Source organism: Bacillus rossius, chromosome 11 (genome assembly GCF_032445375.1).
Source record: "Bacillus rossius redtenbacheri isolate Brsri chromosome 11, Brsri_v3, whole genome shotgun sequence".
Lineage (NCBI taxonomy): Eukaryota > Metazoa > Arthropoda > Insecta > Phasmatodea > Bacillidae > Bacillus > Bacillus rossius.
This window is the reverse complement of record NC_086338.1, coordinates 28882968-28904878: the sequence shown is the minus strand read 5'-3', so window position 1 is coordinate 28904878 and position 21911 is coordinate 28882968. Positions and strand designations below refer to the sequence as shown.

The 21911-nt window shown below is 39.0% G+C and overlaps 3 protein-coding genes across 3 annotated transcripts in view; 1 reads left to right on the top strand and 2 right to left on the bottom strand.

The window, feature by feature from the left end:
- Positions 1-3533, top strand: part of LOC134536442 (sodium/hydrogen exchanger 9B2-like) — a 29298-nt gene extending 25765 nt beyond the window's left edge. The window contains exons 8-10 of the mRNA XM_063376156.1: positions 61-204; positions 2315-2416; positions 2627-3533. Of these exons, the coding sequence (XP_063232226.1) occupies positions 61-204; positions 2315-2416; positions 2627-2935 (555 nt within the window). The 3' untranslated portion in view covers positions 2936-3533. The remainder of the gene's footprint in view (positions 1-60; positions 205-2314; positions 2417-2626) is intronic.
- Positions 3534-3899: 366 nt separating this feature from the next.
- Positions 3900-21846, bottom strand: LOC134536751 (peptidyl-prolyl cis-trans isomerase-like 3). The gene is made up of 5 exons (XM_063376660.1): positions 21747-21846; positions 15145-15219; positions 8278-8439; positions 5270-5388; positions 3900-4487 (listed from the first exon to the last, which is right to left on the bottom strand). The coding sequence occupies exons 1-5, from the start codon at positions 21747-21749 to the stop codon at positions 4361-4363; spliced, it is 486 nt and encodes a 161-aa protein (XP_063232730.1). The 5' UTR covers positions 21750-21846; the 3' UTR covers positions 3900-4360.
- On the bottom strand, positions 20546-21695 carry LOC134536750 (solute carrier family 25 member 32-like). Its single transcript, XM_063376659.1, has one exon. It carries the CDS (start codon positions 21600-21602, stop codon positions 20649-20651), a length of 954 nt encoding a protein of 317 aa, XP_063232729.1. The 5' UTR covers positions 21603-21695; the 3' UTR covers positions 20546-20648.
- Positions 21847-21911: the final 65 nt, after the last annotated feature.

The window sequence follows — 21911 nt, the reverse complement described above, 5'->3', positions numbered from 1 at the left end:
CACGTGACCCCAGTGTAAACCTGTCCAACTGCTGACTCATGGACAGATTATTTTTCGCAGAACCCGGTGGCGAACTGCTTTGCCATCTTATGGGGGTTGATGCAGCCAGTCCTGTTCTCGCTGATCGGGGGTGAGATCGACCTATCCAACATCGACGGCAAAATGATACTCCTGGGAGCCGCAGTCATATACGGCGGACTGCTGGTAAGGTCCGCTCTACAATGGCATGGAAACGGAGAAAGATCACATGAACGGAGACGGATCTCCCGGAATATTTCACTATCACATCTGCTCTTCCCCAATACACAAAAACTTAACTGGCAACCAATGAAATTGCATTTTGAGGATACAAAATATTTATTTAATTTTAAAAAAATTTATGCTTCGAGATCATTGCACAGTCAGAATGTAGGCCTACATGAATAATAAAAATAAACGCCTAGGTAATTAATAATAGAACACTTAAATATTCTTGACCTTGAAAAATGTTTTAACATTTTTGGAACGTAAACATGGCCACCACAGCAGCCAAGTACTCAGCTTTTATTGGTCGCCCTAATAATGTAAATGGAAGAGCTTAGCATTGTCAAGCTAATCCATATGGTCCCACTCCGTCTGCATGCTATTGTGGGAAATCTGTTTCGTGAGATCCGTCTCTGTTTCCATGTCATCATAGAACAGGCCTTAGACTGGGCTGTTAGCTGTAACATAAACTGTCACTCTTCTAGGTCCTAGTGGTTTCACTTAACTTTAAGTATTGTATGCACTTACACTATACTATTGATTATTCCTGGACCATTCAACATGTTCAGACATAACCAGTCTTTAAAAGGTATTCATATTTTATGTTTTGTAAAGTACATTGTCAGGATTGCTACACATTTTTGAATATGCAATTCCCTGACTTTTCTAAGTTTTTTAAGTTCACAAACGACAATTTTATTTCAGCATATTTGCAGGAAGACTAGTATCTGATGAAAAATTTGTATAACAGATGTCCTTTCAGAAAGTTAATCGCTTAACACTAGTGAGCTTAAGTACTCTTTTTAATGAGTTGTTTACCTATATGCATTTATATTTCAAGTAAGTCAAATAAATTAATTAACTGTCAAAAATGTACCAAAAAATGAATTTTTAATATTTATAAAAACAAACACACAATTATGAAAAATTTAAATTTAAAAAGTACGTACACATTCCAAAGATGTAATGGTAAAGATGCTATTTTGTAAATTTAAAATAACAAAAATATAAAATATTTATAGAATGAACAGTATATCTGACATTTCAAAATGCTGATAACAAGTCTAAACATATGAGATATGACCCCATATAATAAAAATAAAAAATTGTGATAGGTGAACAAAATCATCATTCACAACATGTTAAGGCTGTTGCTTGGTAATTGAACAGATTTCATCTCATTTAGTTGGGATTCCTTCTGAGCCTCTTCTAAAAATTTTTCTTTATTTGCAATGCTTGAACTATTTCTGAATACAGCTAGGCTATAATCACAGCGCGCCATGGAAGTTTCAAGAATATTTCCATCTATTGCTCGCATTGATTAATCAAAATCACTTAAATATCGGTCTCAATGTACATTACAGCAATATCAGTGCCTATCAATTAGTCAAAATCACGGGACACGCGATATGTTCTATTGTGGTTTGATACATGCCGTCTTGACTATCATGTTGGCGACTTGACAAGAACAAAAAATTACAGGAGAAAACAAACATGTTTCCTTAAACAAAATCCAAAAATATCTGTTTTAACAGTGTGGGAGGAAGTATGTGTAAATTTTCCAGAAATATTTTTAGTTCCCCGACTCTTCCGGAGAACACGGAATTACTTGACACCACCAGGTTTTCCAGATTCTCCCTGACCATAGCAACCCTGATCCTTAAATCTGCACCGTATAGCTCAAAATTCTCTGTTGAATGGAAATTTTTCCCTAACGCTTGCATGAACACATCCATTCTTGTAACTTTTAATATGTAATAATTATGACATGGCTTTGGTGAATCTTCTCTGAGTGTATCCTCAGATGTAATCAACACCCACTTAACCCATAGGTACGGCAACCTGCAAGTTACAAAGTGTCCAGATGGACACCAGATTCTAAATGCTCAAGCACGATTCCAAAAATTATTTTTCAAGTCACTTTCAACAATTAGCGCTACCTAAATTTTATTTTCATTTTTCATTAAATGTTTATTACTTTGTATTATACTGCAAAATTGGTTTTGAAAAAACACTATTTGCATTGGTATTTCCTGTAAGTGATTTTTAACGACGAGCAAATGTGTTTCAGGTGAGAATGTTGATAACAGTGTGGGTGTCGTCTGGTGTCAAGTTCAACTGGAAGGAAAAGGCGTTCATTGCCATGTCCTGGTTCCCCAAAGGAACCGTTCAGGTGAGGTCCAGCAGTGTGAGTATTCTCCGCCGAATGTATCACGTAAAAAAACATGTATTAATTTTGTCGTCAAGAATATTGAAAGTGCAAATTAATTTCAGACTTTTAATTGAGTAGTTATCGTGAAAAGTTTCCAGACACACTACTAACTAGGCAGGCTCCTCATCAGTACGGATACATCGCCGACTGGCAGGAACTGCGTCTGTGCAGGCGGCGCTGGGACCCACGGCCCTGGACCTGTCGCGGCTGCTGGAGCAGGACGCCGCCATGGTCGCCACCTCGACGAGCTTCCTGCACGTGGTGATCCTGGCCATCCTGCTGACGGCCCCGCTCGGCTCGCTGCTGCCCCTTGCCGGCCGCCAGCTGCTGTCCCGCGCCCCGCACGCCCACGCCCAGTCCGACACGGAGTCCGTGGTGACCGTGGGCGCCTTCAGCGAGCTGGCCAGCGGCGTGGTCAACCGGGGCTTCATCGTCGACCCGGCGCGCGAGTGGCACGGCGACCGCACCGCGTCCCTCTAGCGCTCTGCCCCGCACGCCCACGCCCAGTCCGACACGGAGTCCGTGGTGACCGTGGGCGCCTTCAGCGAGCTGGCCAGCGGCGTGGTCAACCGGGGCTTCATCGTCGACCCGGCGCGCGAGTGGCACGGCGACCGCACCGCGTCCCTCTAGCGCTCTGCCCCGCACGCCCGCGCCGACACGGAGTCCGTGGTGACCGTGGGCGCCTTCAGCGAGCTGGCCAGCGGCGTGGTCAACCGGGGCTTCATCGTCGACCCGGCTCGCGAGTGGCACGGCGACCGCACCGCGTCCCTCTAGCGCTCTGCCCCGCACAGCCCCGTGGTCACCACGCCGTTTTATCATTCCTTACCCGAGCAGTGCGATTCAGCTCTCCAAATACTCTAAACATTTTATCAGTTGTGAACTTACTTAATGCAGTTTCATCGTAGTAGGTTCGAAAGTCATTCTATTTTGTGAAATGTTTCGTAAATACTTTGCCGTGTATCAGCAAACATCATCCTGACACCTATTCCATTATGTACCAAATTCGGATGTAAATGTAATTGGAAAAAACCAAATAGTTCGCAAATAAAACTATTATACCTGAAAAAAAAATAATAAATGAATGATTTTATGAAACAATATTGAATCCAAATAAGCGCCAGGCCCATGTTATTTTCATAATGTGCACTCTAAATTGTAAATTGTAATAAATGTGTTGTACAAGAAACATGTCTGCCACAGGCACTGAAGAAGACTTGGAAACAGTGAGTCTTGTACAGTTCTCAAACAGGTGCCAGTGGCCAAAAGCCTAAAACCACCAAAGGGCAAAGACCTGTAGTTTTCAAAAACTGCAAAAAAATAATAATAATTTTCCAGCTTAGTTTCTTCATTCATTGTCATGTTAGGATTTTCTATGCAGCATTTATTTTCTGTGTGTTTCGACTTGTAAAATATATGGCAATCCCCAAAAATACTGAAAAACACATTACAACAAAGAGAAATTACATTTAATGTTAGTTGACATGATCACATTGTTTTTGTTTTATAAATCACTCTCAAAATTGATTTAAAATTTTATGGTAACAACAATTTTTGTATGCAGTTAAAAATATTTGTGAATAATTTATTTGATGAAATGATTTTTTAAAATAAAAAAATTATATAGCATAACAGAAGGAAAAAAAATCAGTATGGTAGTATAGCAGTCAGTTGCAGATATATCTAGTTCAATCAAACATGCTGCCAAAAATATGCTAAAAATTCACTGTAAATTCTTTTTATCATTTTCTTATCAAAAAAAAATGGGATATTTTAGATTGAAAACATTACTATTTAAAAACTAAACTATCATTCAACTTCACACACTAGCACTTTCTTGATGGTATTTCTTCCTCACATTCTGATATAAGAAATATACTAAGTGGTCACCAAAACTTTCTGCACACTTCAACCAGCAAGAGGGTTTGCATGTATTGTAACACTGTTGATTCTCGTCTCTGTGAGAGGCTTGTAGTTCTTTGGGTTCACTGGGAGTTTTTCAAGGTCGTCCAATGCATCAAATCCATCGATCACTCTAGAACAATAAAATTTCCAGTGTGTTAGTAGCAGAAACTTTCCAGTCCCTATGCTGTAAGTAGAACCTCGTTAAGTTGGATATATTTGAAATCAGAGCCAATTCAGGATAACGAAAATTTGAATAAACAAAATACCTACAGTCAAACCTCAATCCAAAATATTTTTTTGAGCCACATGTGTAATCATTCTAAATTGTTTGTTACAATCCCTAAAAACTTTTAAAAAATACATTTAGTTTTGTATAAAATTGTGTGCAAGTTTCCTTGGTGAATATTCTATTTTTTTTTAGGTGTGTTTTGAAAGTATTAAATGAGAAAAAAACTTTTTAATTTATTTGAATTTAATTAAAAATTAGAAGAAAAAAAAATATAGCTAAATTTTGTGATAGTTTGGTTAATACAAACCTTGTTATTGCAAAGTGATACAATAATGGTCCCTTCAGGTTTTTACTATTGGGGTTTGACAGTAATTGGCTGGTAAATCATATGAAGTCATAATCTGCACAATCAAGTGAGCAACATATCAAACAGCCGCTTTAAAAATGACAATAGTATTAGGACACGTTAAATATAATAACTGATCAAATTAGTCAATAATTACATAAGGAACTATGTAAAAAAAGTTTTAAAAATATATGAAAGAGATTATTAACTGAGTAGCTCACATTGAAAAACACACATAAGGCAGCACACTAATTCTACAAAATACAAAGCAGCTACAAGAGTGAAATTATTGTAGATAAAATTGTAACAACAAGCGAGTAAGAAAAACTGTTCTTACTTGCCAAACAAGGTGTACTTCAGGTCCAAGTGAGGCTGGGGCGAGTATGTGATGAAAAACTGGCTACTGTTAGTATTAGGTCCATTATTAGCCATGGACACCATACCTCGTACACTGTGCTGCAAAAACAAATAGCAAAAGTGCATGTTTATGAACAATCGCAAATAACAGGTAGCCTTCATTATTTATAAAAAAAAAAGTATGATACAATCCAGCCAATCTGTAAACCTGAATTGCCTTATCAAAGTTAAAGAAACAATCTCTGACTAGTTCGACATTGCAGTCACCATCAGTCGCCATCTTCAAGATGACAGCAAAGTTTTTCCCACCTTTAACTATTCTTGTCTGGGTAGAGCACTGGCTGGAGCTATTGGCCAATGAGGGCCAATTAGGGCAGTGGGAGCAGAAGCCTGTGAACTTCATTGGTGTAAACACTTTGCGATAAGCTTCCGGTTACAACCTTACCAATTCTGACTGATGTGGCTTGGCACGCAGGTACTTATTCTCATTGATCGCATATGATATGTGGTGGGATAATGTTCTGTGTTTGCACTGCATACATGTGATGTCTTTGTTGTACTACATTAGTATTGCACTTCAGTTATATTATAATATAATTAAGTAGAGCATGTTGTTATAAAAATACCTCATAAATGCACTGTGTAGAGTTACATTTCCTACCAAGGTGATCCGAGTTTAATTACCAGCAGGGCCAAACCAAGATTTATCAAAGGGCCAGTGGATTTTCTCAGAGAACTGATTCACACCCACATTACATTTGTTTATGCTTCATTCTCATCTCATTACTACTATTATTGTACTAGTACAATAGTTCAGAGTGATAATATTAGTGCTTATATTTTTAATTACTGTCTCCAAGGCTACTGGCAGTGAACAGAGTGGTCTGTTTACATGAATGTAAATCATACTTTCGAACAATATTGTGTTGCAAACAATATTTTATAGGTATTTAAAGACATTGGCAATGAACAGTTTTATTACATAACATTATTTTACGTAATAATTGACAGTTTCTAGCTTCTGCACCATTTCTAAATGGCGTCATGTGATTGGCCGCTGCTTCGTGCAGTGCGGCGTTTCAAACTTTCTTTGCTGAAAGCTTTGAGGCACCCGGCGCAATGCATGAAGGGATTTAGATTACTACATAAGTCCAGCCAAGCTGAGACCCAACTTCCGCATCAGATGGGTCTGACTAGAGCTGAATTTTACAGTTAAAGGTGTGTGTCGGCATTAAAGCAATGTTACTGTTGGTGCAATAAAGGGTTAGCCACAAGAATCACTAAAAGGTTGTGCTTGATCGCTACCTGCGGACATTCAACGTGAGATCAAAGATTAGTCCAGTGTCGCAGCATCCCAGGTAGCCCATTTTGGTTGGCCGTTATCGCACATTTTAGTGACGCCACCCTTGTTTAAGGCTACTATCACCCACTATATGATGTGAAAAGTGCTTCAAACTCTTGAAAAAGCACCAAAACATTATTTTATTTTTATTTTGTATGGAAATAACATTTTGTTTGTTTAAAAATGTCCTTAAATACAAACGGACATACAACCCTAAGTCCAGAAGTCCCTTGACACAGTTTTAAATGTTCTACCAATTTGAAATGTCAGAAATAAAATCAACGAAATCCCTGAGAAACATTTTTGATTGAGTTGACAATCAATATTTTATTATTTCAAGTGATAATTTCTGAGTATAAATACGCTTGGTAAAGATGTGCCCATCATAACGGCAAAGCCACCTAACGCTGTTAAATTCTGTTTTATCAAGAAACCAGATGGACTAGTTTAGGGTTATATGTGTAATCTAGTTTTGTATGTAATACATTTTAAAAATTTTAATATATTTCAATTTTTCTTTGCTTTTAATGTTTATTGTTATTCATTTAGTCACCAAGAGTAACATAGTGCATATCCTATATCGATGTTTTTGAGTTAACCTATGATAAATAATAAGTATCTTAAAGATATCAGGATTTCACGCCCATTGTCTGCATTTTCTTGGCTTCTGGGTGTAGACTTGATGATGGCAGCTGCAATGACTGCCGAAACATCGCAAGACAATTACTTGACACGGCCTACACCCAGAAGCCAAAAAAATGCAATAAGTATCTTGGTTGGAAAAAAGGTAACTGGAATAATAATACGGATTATTTTCCAAGTAGCTCAGTTGTGAGTGAGGTACATAAACACAGTGAGTGTAGTAAACCCCACATGTTCAGATAATATACAGATTTGATACCCAAGAGCGACATTCTACACACATATTGTCCATCCAAGTGAAGCATTCACTTTACAGAATGGCACACCAAGTAGGACACAAATAAGTTCTTTACACCATCTCTAATGACCCTGATGTCGATTAGATGATAAGCCCTGGTTCATTCATTTATTCATTTATAAATCTCAATTAGCACAACTGCGTAGGCCTACTAGGCCTGAGTGAAAACTACTTTTTTGATGAGAAGCGAATATCAAATCAAATGTTTAAATAATTAGCGAAGTCCAACCGAATTGAGAATATTGTTCTCTGCGAAGCTGTATTACACTTATATTACAAAATACAGGATTCAAATAAAAAAATTTAACTGATTAAGTGATTAATCAATTGGGCCCTATATACATCATACCATGCATATATTAATATTAAGCATTCATGAAAGCAAACGGAGTGCTTTCTTTTGTTTGTTTTTTTTGTAACCAACTTTATTCAAGCAAAACATACATAACATGAAAACCTTTATATTTTCATGAGCGAATCTTGAGCTTCCAATGTTTTAAAGCTTTGCAACAAACATGAAGATTCACATCAGATGCGAAGCTTTAAATAACAACTGAAGCTTCGAATAAAATGAACAGAAAATTTTCTGGCAAAGATAAATATAACATATAAAAAGAGCTTCGATTGATTCGCTTAGTCGAAGCATCACACAGGCCTACTGTGCACTGCATAAATGTTTTGTTGTAGTGCAGCGTTTTCATCTTACCTTCAAGTCTTCTTTGAATTCATCCTCAAACTTCTTCCCCCAAATGGAGTTGCCTCCTTTCCCCGTCTGCGTGGGGTCCCCGGTCTGCACGATGAACCCTTTGATGTTGCGATGGAAAGTGCAGCCATTGTAGTAGTCGCTTGCACACAGCGCTAAGAAATTCTGTAAAAAAAAAAAAAAAAAAAAAAAAAATTCAATTCTTGTTAGGGGTCGTCCATTAATCACGTGATGTTTTTTTAGCAAATTTTAAACCCCCCCCCCCCTCCCCCCTAGTGATTTGTGGTGAGGTTTTAGAATTAGAATTACACCCCCCCCCCCCCCCCCCCCAATAAACCACGTGTATTTTTTTGGTATGAAATATTTTTTTTTAAAATTTCTGAATATTATCTTTAAATATAGGTATAATCTAATTTAATTCTGGAAAATTAAGCACAGTGATAAAAATGTCCATACACACATTAAGGTTGCAGGTTTATTCTCACTGGCATATAAATAATAAAGGAAAGGCTTATATCATGTCATTTACGCATGTATTCGGCGCCAAAATCACAGTCTTACTGGCGACTGGCAAGCCGAGCCGGGTGGTTCATGTTGCGGCGGGCGGGGATATTGTTGCCTGGCTACAGCGAGTACAGGTCACGTGTCGCTTTTCGGTTTAGTAGAAATCGCGCGAAAAAATAAATACACGTGATATCTCTCTACACCCCCCCTCCCCCCTTGTGATATTTCGTGATTTTTCCCGACCCCCCCCCCCCCTCCTTTTCGAGCCTCACGTGATTAATGGACAATCCCTTACACAAACCAGGCTTCGCCACATTAATGAGAAAACCTACACAACATTCACTGAATAACAGATATGTTTTTTTAGCTTAATTTCAACACCACATTTTGTAGTTTCACAGTTTAACGCTCAACTTACAAGAGCAGAGACTGTATTAAGCTACCCTAACTCATTTAATAAACATACATGCTTATACATGTGCCAACATACAGTATCAGAGTAGCTGTGCTGACACTGGCCGCCTGAACGTAATCAAAATGTATCTTTTGTAATATCACACCAGCCTCTCCAGCAACTGTTTCTCAAAAACCTGAGTCTATTTTGGCCATGCTTTGTTTTAAAATAGAAAATTGGTAAAAAAAAAAATGAAAATAAAAAAATGTTTTTAAAATTTCATACATTAGGAAGAGGCACAGTCACATGTAAATATGGTGGAAGTTTTCTCAGAAAGCAAATTACTTAGTGGTTTAGAGAATAATGGCAGAAATCTTAGTTGGCATTATTGTTGCAACTGTTATTGTGATTGGGAAGTGATTCAATTGACAACATTACAACCACAATCAATCAAACTGGTTAAGGTTTGGAAAGTTTCAGACAGAAAAAAATCACATGGTTAGAGAAAGAGGCGAGGAATGACTGCATTACTTGGGTTAGTTTTCATCCAAGCTGTCGGCAAACCACATTTCCTTGGAATTTAATGCTATTGGAAAGAGGCTTAAGGCGATAAGACATCCACGATCACGGTGGGCTCCAGGCCACTTGGGTACCAACTCGATGATGATAATAACAATAATAAATTAAGAATTGTGCCAGGAGTTGGAGTCAAACATTCGACCCTCGCTGCATGAGGACATGCAAGCAATAACCAAGGATCTGATGGTTGATCAAGACTTTGCTGCATCTTAATATGCTGAGTATAAAGTTGTTCCAATCAGGGCAGACACAGCTTTGAAACTTGGAAGGGCCCTGTAATCTTCTGCAAAGGGGCAAGCTATAATTATCTATAATAAGTAAGTCTCAGAAATTTTTCTAACTTTTTTTTCATTAACAATACCAAAGAAACCATGAAAAATATTAGCTTTAAACATTGCTGATCTGAGAGTAGTAACTTTGTGTGTGTAAAAATATACCTTTACCAAAAATTATATTACCTAAAAAAATGTCAGCTGCATGGCAAAATTACTATTAAGTAACTTTTATATTTTAATATTCTTTCATTTTACAGAGTACCAAAAATAACTGATTTAATGTAATGGTTTTATTTTGATATAGCTGTTTTGAGTCTCTTTGGTATTTGATTTTTTTTTTGCACATAAATGGCCAAAATAAAATTTTGTAATCATATGCCATGGCCATGAAAAAAGCTCCTAGTTTTTAAAAACTGTAAACACTCGATCAAGGTTATCTTCTGGAGCTACTTTGATGGGGATTGGTTTTTTTTTGTACAGGATACATTAACTGCTGAGACTATCGCATCAAGCACTGTAAATTCAGTACAGAACATATGATTAGTTATTCATAACCCAAAATTAGGAAATTAGGGAGATTGAAATGAAACACTCTGGGCGCAGCTCACTAACACAAGGAAGTTGCAACAGTGGTTCAGGACTAGCTCATCCCGGGAGAGCCACTGCCCGCACGTCACACATCACGAGTACTAGCATGCGAGCTGGATGCAGGTGCAGAGCAGAAAAATAAGCTGGAGCCACGCTTTGCCTTGACAGTGGTCGGTCTTGTTTGGTGGAAATTTTTGGAAAGTTGCTGCTCATTTTGACATGTACATTCGCCGAGAATCAAACAGAGAACTTCGGGAAACATATGACGTAAGTGCAGTTTTCATTTAAGTACTTTTAAAAAAAATTTTCAAAACTTTTTATTCATATTTTATTCAATTGCCCTTGCAAGGATAGAACTGAGGACCCCAGGACTTAATGATACAAGTCCTTTTTTTATTTTAATATTCTATAAATTTTTTACGTTTGTTTATATTTAGGTAAAAAAAAAAAAGACCTCCATGGTTCAGAACATCTAAAATCTGACACCAATACATTTTCTCTGGTCCAGAATTTTTCCCAGCGGATTTCTGCTGTTGACTTTGATCGCAAAGGTTGTGTTACTGCACTGCCTGCATTTTTAGATTGCTTAAATTTTATCGTTTCTGTTGACTTTATTGCAGTACTACAATGTTTTCTCTTTTCTAGCTTTCTAGTTTTTATGTTTCCACTTTTTCCATTTCATGTATACATTTCCATAATGATATTATAAAGAAGACCCACACTCATTGTATTTTTTTCTATACATAGGACAGGTTAATACAACATGTTTTAAATAACATTTTACTGTATACTAATTTACCTATTGTTAGTACCATTAAAACACTTTTGAGGTTCGATCATTCAGCAAAATCACTAATTCAGCATGGCCGTGATCCCAAAGTTGCCAGATTAAAAACTTTTTATCCGCAGAGTTGGATTTTCACATTATTAGTGTTGTTGAAGGACAATGTCTACCAATTTTTCTAATATAAGTAAACATAGAATATTATGTTTTGTTGCAAATATTGCAAATATATGCTACACATTATTTTCTGTTTGTAAAACAGCCAGGCTATTATTCATAATCATATACAGTAATAACACTTGTTACACTACTTGCTCTAAAAGTTCATTGTCACTCTACAATGTTTATTGATTAATATCTGCAAACAACAAGCAAATAAATAGATATAGCTGAACTCTGACATCGGGGAGAAGTGATAAAACACACGAGATAGAGCGAGTGAAGTCGCAAGCAGGAACATATAAAGGCTTTTCTTTGCCCGGGAAAGTAATTGTGATAGCCCCCCCCCCCCCCCCCTTTCTCACATTAGAAATTAACGTACCATGCATAATTTGTTTTGCATTCAGTACATTACATGCCAGATTTTAAACTGAATTCTTTCATACCTCATACTTAAACATATCAGTGTTTAAATGTACACTTTAATTCACAAACTGTATTGGAAAAAAATAATATAGTGTTAAAAGTTCAAACACAAAAAAAAAACAGAAAGAAAAAAAAATTTCATTGTGTTACAATTTTAAATTACAATATTGAAAACTTATGATGTAATGTACTGGAGTTCCAAATAAAAAAGTTATGACAAGAAACAAGAATACATAGGCTACATCAGTGGCGCAACAACAGGGGGGGCAAGGGTATTTTTCCCCCCCTCTGAAACCTTGAAGTAGGGGCAAACAGGGGGCAAAGAAAGTGCTGTGTAATCTATTTTTCGATAATAAAACTGCTTAAATAGCACCATTATCCACCTTGAAATACAAATTTTCCCGGGGGAGGACCCATGGACCCCCCGCTGCAATAGGGGGGATTGATGATTCTTTATAAAAAGGTATATTGCCCCCCCTTTGGAAATTTAGTTGTTGCACCCCTGGGCTACATATAAAATTAGGTACCTAATTAGGACATTTCTACAGTCACTTATTGTAATTAGATATAATATATCTTTTTTACTTTCTCTAAGTATTTCACTCTTTATGTAATCCACAGAAATTTGTCAACCAATCCCGCGCTGGCCACAAGCTGCCCCCTCTCGCCATTCTAGATCCTTCCCTGGTCGCAGGCTGCCCCCTCGCCCTTCTAGATCCTTCCCTGGTCGCGGGCTACACACTCGCCCTTCTAGATCCTTCCCTGGTCGCAGGCTGCCCCCTCGCCCTTCTAGATCCTTCCCTGGTCGCCGGCTGCCCCCTCGCCCTTCTAGATCCTTCCCTGGTCGCAGGCTGCCCCCTCGCCCTTCTAGATCCTTCCCTGGTCGCAGGCTGCCCCCTCGCCCTTCTAGATCCTTCCCTGGTCGCAGGCTGCCCCCTCGCCCTTCTAGATCCTTCCCTGGTCGCCGGCTGCCCCCTCGCCCTTCTAGATCCTTCCCTGGTCGCAGGCTGCCCCCTCGCCCTTCTAGATCCTTCCCTGGTCGCCGGCTGCCCCCTCGCCCTTCTAGATCCTTCCCTGGTCGCAGGCTGCCCCCTCGCCCTTCTAGATCCTTCCCTGGTCGCAGGCTGCCCCCTCGCCCTTCTAGATCCTTCCCTGGTCGCCGGCTGCCCCCTCGCCCTTCTAGATCCTTCCCTGGTCGCAGGCTGCCCCCTTGCCCTTCTAGATCCTTCCCTGGTCGCCGGCTGCCCCCTCGCCCTTCTAGATCCTTCCCTGGTCGCAGGCTGCCCCCTCGCCCTTCTAGATCCTTCCCTGGTCGCAGGCTGCCCCCTCGCCCTTCTAGATCCTTCCCTGGTCGCCGGCTGCCCCCTCGCACTTCTAGATCCTTCCCTGGTCGCCGGCTGCCCCCTCGCCCTTCTAGATCCTTCCCTGGTCGCAGGCTGCCCCCTCGCCCTTCTAGATCCTTCCCTGGTCGCAGGCTGCCCCCTCGCCCTTCTAGATCCTTCCCTGGTCGCCGGCTGCCCCCTCGCCCTTCTAGATCCTTCCCTGGTCGCAGGCTGCCCCCTCGCCCATCTAGATCCTTCCCTGGTCGCAGGCTGCCACCTCGCCCATCTAGATCCTTCCCTGGTCGCAGGCTGCCACCTCGCCCTTCTAGATCCTTCCCTGGTCGCCGGCTGCACACTCGCCCTTCTAGATCCTTCCCTGGTCGCCGGCTGCACACTCGCCCTTCTAGATCCTTCCCTGGTCGCCGGCTGCACACTCGCCCTTCTAGATCCTTCCCTGGTCGCCGGCTGCACCCTCGCCCTTCTAGATCCTTCCCTGGTCGCCGGCTGCACCCTCGCCCTTCTAGATCCTTCCCTGGTCGCCGGCTGCACACTCGCCCTTCTAGATCCTTCCCTGGTCGCAGGCTGCACACTCGCCCTTCTAGATCCTTCCCTGGTCGCCGGCTGCACACTCGCCCTTCTAGATCCTTCCCTGGTCGCGGGCTGCACCCTCGCCCTTCTAGATCCTTCCCTGGTCGCGGGCTGCCACCTCGCCCTTCTAGATCCTTCCCTGGTCGCCGGCTGCACACTCGCCCTTCTAGATCCTTCCCTGGTCGCGGGCTGCACACTCGCCCTTCTAGATCCTTCCCTGGTCGCGGGCTGCCCCCTCGCCCTTCTAGATCCTTCCCTGGTCGCAGGCTGCCCCCTTGCCCTTCTAGATCCTTCCCTGGTCGCAGGCTGCACCCTCGCCCTTCTAGATTCTTCCCTGGTCGCAGGCTGCACCCTCGAAACCAGGGAAGATAAACTAAGAATCAACAAATTACACTGGATTCAGGGGAACTGATACATACAATTTTTCATTTTCCTTTTTTCAATTTGCCCTAATTTCAATTTAAGTTTTTCAACCCAAATCTTTGGCGTGGCAGGACATAGAATATATTTTCTCCAGTTGTTTTTTTATTTTTAGTTATTATTTTGTGACAATGACTAGGAACAAGATTTTATGGTTTTATTCTTAGGCTAATTTAGTTTTTAAAAAAAGAAATCTGTGTTTTTATTTTTTTATGAACTCTGTTTATTTATACATAAAATATTAAACACATGTGACACTTAAATGTTTCATAACACTTCATTCACCAAAACAATTTATTGTAAGCGATACATGATGCTCTATTACGATATAAGTTGAAATAAATATTTCTAACTATTCGGGACAAGAACAATAAATCTGCAAGTAATTGTGTGTTTGAAAAATGTATGAATGCCTTAATGTAATAATGAGTTACGAATAACAGTTGATAGATCTAAAAAAAAAATTAAAATTTCAATCTATTTAGTACATCAATTTGGTACAACTTTCATGCTAAATATGTTACATTCCTCGAGTTTAATATATTAAAATAATCATTTTTTTTATTTTTGATTAAAAATGTTGTTCATTTTTTTCTTTCAGTTGAATTTTCGTGTTTAATGGTGTACTTGCATTCTTTTCGGTTTTATCGCAATTCACCATATAATCTTGTCCCTAATGACATCTAACATTAATGTACATCCCTGACCCACTGAAAGATGGAGACTAGTGTACATGAAATAGGAAGGGAGAAAAAGTCTAAAAATAAAACAGTTGAGTTCCTTGAAAATTTATCATTTCCGTGAGTTTAGCCTGGCACCAACACGGCTTACCTCACACGTTTTCGGACACCCCTCGCAGAACAGTTCTATCTTCAAGTCCCCGACGTCCGTGTGAAGCGTGACAGACTGGAACACATTGCACAGGTTCACTGCACCAGGCGCGAGACTTGGTCGCCGTGGCTCGGCAAACACACCAATCACATTGGCACGCTTCTCGAGGGCCAGATATTTTCCAAACTAATCTGAGGGCTAGCCACACGTGAATAAATATTACACTTGTAACGATTTTTTTAATGTTGTATTTTTCTGTAGAGTAATCAATAAATATAACACACGTGACATGTCACGAAGAAACAAAATATTATTTTAAAAATAGTATTAACAAAAAAAATTAAGAAATACCTTTTAATCTAAAATAAATATCCATGAGACAAAATAAATAGATTACAAATTGTATATATAGTATTTTTTTTTAATATTTCCGTGAGAATACCATGGCTTCATCGGTGGCTGCTGGTGACTAATCCTACATACAGGCACACAAAGATGGCTAATACACAAGAGCAGGGCGCAGATCTGTAGAATGCACAAGGGGCCTCTTGTAAATTTTCATAAGGGGGCCAGGGAGTGGGGGGAGCGGCCAGAGAGGATAACCGACACGTCATCTCTGAATAGGGTGCTTGTATACTGTCCTTATATACTGTCCTTATTTTGTCCTATATGCATGCAATCAGCACAAAAATTTTAAAATATACAGAAAGTTTTCCATAAAATATAGTTTCGACATTATTATGTTTATCAACCCCTTTTCATCAACACTTTTTGTTAAACTACTTGCGCAGTCAAAGTTTATTCATTAATATCTGCAAAAAGCAAGCAAATAAATATCAAACATAGCTGATGAATTTGAACACTACTAAACTCTGGCATAGAGCTGAAAGGGGGGGGGGGGGGGGGAGGGGTGATAAAACGTTTCACAACACGACATGGAGCAAGTGAAGTCGCAAGCAGGGACAGATATAGGCTTTTCTTTGCCCGAGGCAGAAATAGTAATTAGCACCACCCCCCCCCCCCCTTTTCCCAACCCCCGCACCTCTCAAAAGCAATAAACATACCATGCATAATTTTTTTGCATCAGCGTACATCTTTTCCAACTTTTCATAGTCACAATTATGCAAACGCAACCGGGCCAGCTTCTTAATTCCAGGAGGACTGGGGTTCCCCTAACGTTCCCCCTCCCCCCCCCCCCCATGCACAAGAGTATACACAATAATTAATTACACAAAAATTCTTTAAGCAATCCGTGTAAAACTACATCACGGGCCGCTAGTCGACCACCACTGATTTACGGGCAAGATGGAGTAAGGTGGCACCGGACTCTGGACCCGCGTTCCAGAGGAACTGGGTTCGAACCATGGTTTCCCCCGACATCACTCTCGGCAAATGATGGGGTGGTTCCTTGCACTAGTCTTAGCCGATTCCTTAACCAGTTTCCTCTAAATGTGTAGTTGAGGTCATGTCTCTAATGATCTTACTGTCGCCTAAGTCAAAAAAGAAACAAAATAATGGGTGCGTGTACTTTATGTACACATGTTAGAAGTTATACTTACTCGGCACAATAATCTAACTCTAATTTTGCGAGCAAATAACTAATAGAAATAAAATAATAAAAGGAATGCAGTGATATTATTAATATGGTTGGTAAAGTATAAATTCAATCAAATTAAATATTTTAAATACTCGGTATTCAGCATTAATATAATCATGTGTATAAAATTAATTATCTAAATTAGTAAAATAATAAACATATAATTTTTCATTAATAATGAAAATCAACACATATGCTGAACGTTTCTTCTAATTTATTAATTATTTATCAAATAATTATGCAATAATATATATTGCAAATAAATTATACATACGGTAACATAACCTCACAAACAATCCCATGAAAACGGCCAGGAGACTACTAAACCTTCCACAGACACTCCCTGCCAGTACCAATAGAAGTTTACAAGTAACCTGACATCGTTATGCAAATGATAACATAAACTCACTTATGTAAATATACTTGAAAAGGTTTAAAGATACAATTTATATCACTAATAAAATTGTTTTTAATGATATGGACCAGTAGTAAATATCAATCGCTAAAGTATGGTATATTATATCTATAGTATATAATTTTTGATTGTATTTAGCTTTTTTTTTTTTTCATCCTGTGAAAATGTTGTTTTATGATGTGCACATATCTTGAAAATTCACTCAATTTTCCATATCATGCCTAAAGTATAACTTCAAAAACAATTCTTACAAGAGGGAGGTGCCATTAAAATACAAACAAGTGTTGTCCAATACCTAGTTTGTACCCACAGTCACTTACAGGGCGGAGACTTGGACTGTGGACAAGAGAGATGCTAGGAAGATCAGGGCAATAGGAATGAAGTTTGTGAGTAGTGTGTTGGCAGTTACGAGGCGAGACAGGACCAAGAATGAGATAGTGCAAGCAAGAGCAGTACAGGACTGAATGAGATCATTAAAAAGGCAAGAATGAGATGGTCCATATCCAGAAAATGGAAAAAAGCATGGCTGTCTAGGAAAATGAGGGAGTTGAAACACAAATGAAGAAGGCCCCCAAGGAAGACAAAGGAGGAGGTGGGAAGAGCAGATAGTTAAAGGAAGGCAGGAGAGAGAGAGCATAAGACTGGAAAAGAGTGAAGGATTGGGAATTGTGGCGTGACAGAAGATCGAGGCATTTTATTTTGCTGATCCGACCACAGGCTGGAAGCAGTTGTTGACAACGATGATGATGATGATGGTGGTGGTGATGGTTGGTTAGATGACATTTTCAATGTGTGAACCTCTAATCAACTTGTGTATCAGAAGTCCACAATAGTTTATAATGCATGTGAGTGTTATGTTGATTTATTCAGAACATAACCGTAGAGCACAAAGGCAACAATTCCATACCAAAAATTAGTTATGAAATTGACTGTGTTTAAATTTTGACTGCATGTGTGTACTAAGACTTGTGAGTTTCCAAAGTTGTTCCTAGAGAAAATTTTTATCAGTATTTTGAACCTATATTTGAGTGAACAAATAAAGAATGAATGGATAGATGAATAAATAAATTAACGAACATAGGAATGGCTGGATGAACAAAGTAATTAATATATCAATGAACAAACCAAGGAATGGATGAATGACTGAACGAACAAACAAACGAATATGAATGATAGAACAAGTTATTTTATGGATTAATGAGTTTCACATCTCGTCAACATCAAGGTACATAATTTCAGACAGACGCGGGTGAAACACTGAAACTGAGCAGCAATATAATTCAAGGGTAGGGGGGAAATGGGGTGGCCTGAGAAAACCTGCCGCACACCTCGCTCCAGTGACCCAGTATTCTCTGCTCGCTTGTCCATGATTGGCCAACTTCATAGGACCACTTGTTCAGTACTGATACTCTCTTTACACCAGCTACCAAACTAAAAACAATGGGGTGCAAAGTACACATCAACATTCAACAAGAAGATCTTGAAGTTGGCCACTGAAACAGAATATATTAAGTCAATAGCTCAAGGTATGCTGCTTCAGTCTGCTAGTACCTAGTGCCTATGATTTACACCCTTGAAGATGGAAAGAAGGCAGCGCATAAACACCGAAAATGTTGCATTATAGTGTTTCACTTGAAGCACTCTGCGTGACTTGCAGGGTTTTAAAAACATGTTCATTAGAATTTTTTTTTTTTTGCCTCGTGTCTCGTATAAACGCGCAAAAGGCACAAAGGGAATTCCCAACCATTCTGAATACCACAATGTGTTCATTGTAAAGTTTTGGCTTTTAGTATAGTTTCAAATTTATTCCGATATCACTGGACTCGCATTCTTGAGAACAAGGGGTTAAAATCCCAATCCGGCCATCATGTTTTTGATTTTCCAAGGTTAGCCAAGAATAAAATCTAGCAAATGCTGCTGTGTCTCCAGTTTGGACATGGTCGATTGCTTCCCCAACATCCCCAATTGTGTTCTGTTTCCCATCAGCAATCACCTTTTCATTGATGAGATGTGCTTAGCCCCAATGACTCAAATCTGGCCATCCATGTTTACAAACTGTAATTCATATTATTTAATTTACATTTTTTAATTTTTTATGTTTTATCAATTTTTCGGGTTGCTGTGTTTATCTTTGAGCGACCTGTAAGAAGCAGGGTTCACACTAGGGAATTATTATTTGCGCAGCGATTCTGGTTAGCATGTCGTCACAAGGGGTTTCCTACGTTATCTCGAGTCCTCTATGATTCACCCAGAAATCATACGTCAGGTGTATAGGTTTAACTGGGAAACCTGAGCATATATTTGGCAAGGAAAAATGTAATATTCATTTAAGGACTCTAGGGGTAAAAAAGTGGAATTTTAGTTTTCTGTGGTGCTTTCTTTTCTCTCTTTCTAAATAAGGTGATATTAAGTTTGTTCACTACTCTGGCAAAAATATTTTTTGTGGTAAGGTAAGAAATTCCCCACAATTTCTCTCACATACCACCTTCTAAACAACCAAACATATGCATTAGAGCCAAAAAAAGTTTTGAGGATTTTTTTTTTAGAAGCGTGGCTAGTCTTGTAAATTTCTATTACCAGATCTCAGTGTATCCATAATTAAAAACCTCACATCAATATAAGTTACACTTATATGTTTTACAGATACAGATGGAGCTTGCTACAACTTTAAAAACTTTTTGTGGCTTCACAAATTACTCTACTATTAATGATGCATGACTTTATGTGAAAGTATAAATAGTAGACTGACTTTTAAAAATACATTAGATAAGAATTTTTTCATTTGTTAATAGGGACATTGGCAGATTCAGAGCTTGTGTTAAGATTATTATTATTATTATTATTATTATTATTATTCCACAATCAATATCAAATTTATTATAATTAAGTTGCATTCAGAAGAGCCATCAGCTCCTTAGTGTCTTCCCCATTCCTTGAATCTGGCATTTCTTTCAGATATAGCCAACATGTGTCTAACAAAGCCATTCATTAGAAACATTTACAACAAAGTCAATTCAACAGTTTATTTGCAGTACAGATAAGAACTTATATAAACTTTACATCAAAGCAGTGGTAACAAAGCTATCACAGAAATAAGATACTAAGCTGTCTTCATTTAAGAAATTAGCTTGGTTTTCATCTCCCACAAATTTACTTATAAGAAAAAAGGAAGAAAAAATCATTAACAAAAATATTTTATTCAGAAACCATAATAGTTTCAAATGTAACATCTTCAATTTTTTGCTTTGATTTCAACATAATTTTTCAACTAAACAAAGAAAAATATAAAAAAAAAAAATTTTATTTTAAAACGGATATTTTCAGGTACCTGACTCACTGTTATATCAGTTAATGGTTAAAAAGTCACTCATTACTTCAATAAAGTACCAACTAAACAGGTCGCAAAACAAATAAAAGATAAAAAAACTATGCAAAAGCAAAAACTACAGGCCCAGACATATGTACAGAACTCTATGATGTACTGGCATCTTCTCATGGTGCCTTCAGAAACAACAAGTAACGTGACACATTTTCATAAACCAAGAACGTGATCATTGTTGCTGGAGTCACACGCAACACATTTGCACTGAGACCTTTATAAAATCCACGAACACCTTCGTAGCGATAAGTTTGCTGAACACAACCCCAAGAACCATTATAGCTGTGGTGCTGATCCTGCAGGCGTGCACGAACTACCTGGTAGGGATACGTTGTCATCACAGCGAAAAGCTTCGACAGAGCTGCAAATACTAAGTAGTCAAAAGAACTAAGTTTAGAGTTAATAGGTACTCCTCTATACTGGTTGTACCTGTTCTTCATTTCCTCATAGGCCATGAACTGAAGAGCTCCGTGGGAGACTCCAAAAATACCTGGCACGAATCCCTTATACAGGCCGCGAAAACCTTCGTGAACGTAAATTTTATAAAGAGCATCCACCATGCCATTATACTGCTTTGCATCCGGTAGTTTAGATGCATTCACGTCACAATACTGCAAAAACAGCCTCGTCTTCACGACCCAGATGGGATTCGTTATTGTCAGAGTCAAAACACCTGCCTGTGAAGCAGCAAGCAAGTGCCGTGCTGGGCCAAGGGGTTTTTGCCCATCGCCGCCTTGAATCCATGTTTTAACAGCACTATAGAACAGGAAATACAGTCCCCAAGAGCTTCCTGCCCCCCACACATTGGGCGCCAAACCCCGGTACAATCCGCGCAGCCCCTCCTGATGAAATATCGTAATGAATGCGTTCCGCAGGCCCGAATACCGGGGTATTGTCGTCGTGATGCCATCGTTGACAGCTAATCTTATCTTTACGAGATCTAGTGGGTGCAAGATGATTGTCGAGGTAACACCACCAGAGATTCCAGCAACCAGATGCTCATATTTCAAATTGTCTAACAACGTATTGCGAGATTTGTAATCAGAAATGTTTCCGGCGGTTGTCATTATTTGGTTAGGTACGACACTTTTTACAAAAGTGACATGAACTCTATGTTGATCAAAAGCAATTTATAACTTTTACAATATTATTTAACACCAATAGTAAGTTAACATTACTTATTTTAGATAAATATTTATGTAACAACAAACCATGTCCGAAGTCTAATAAAAAAATCTGCGGCGCATTTCATACATAGACTTAAGACATGGTATACGCACATGTAAAGGAGTAGGGGGGAGACACACTATCAGCGCTCACGCAGGGTAAGAGGTGAAGCATTAACGAAGCCAACCACACCTAACTCAATGATTTAG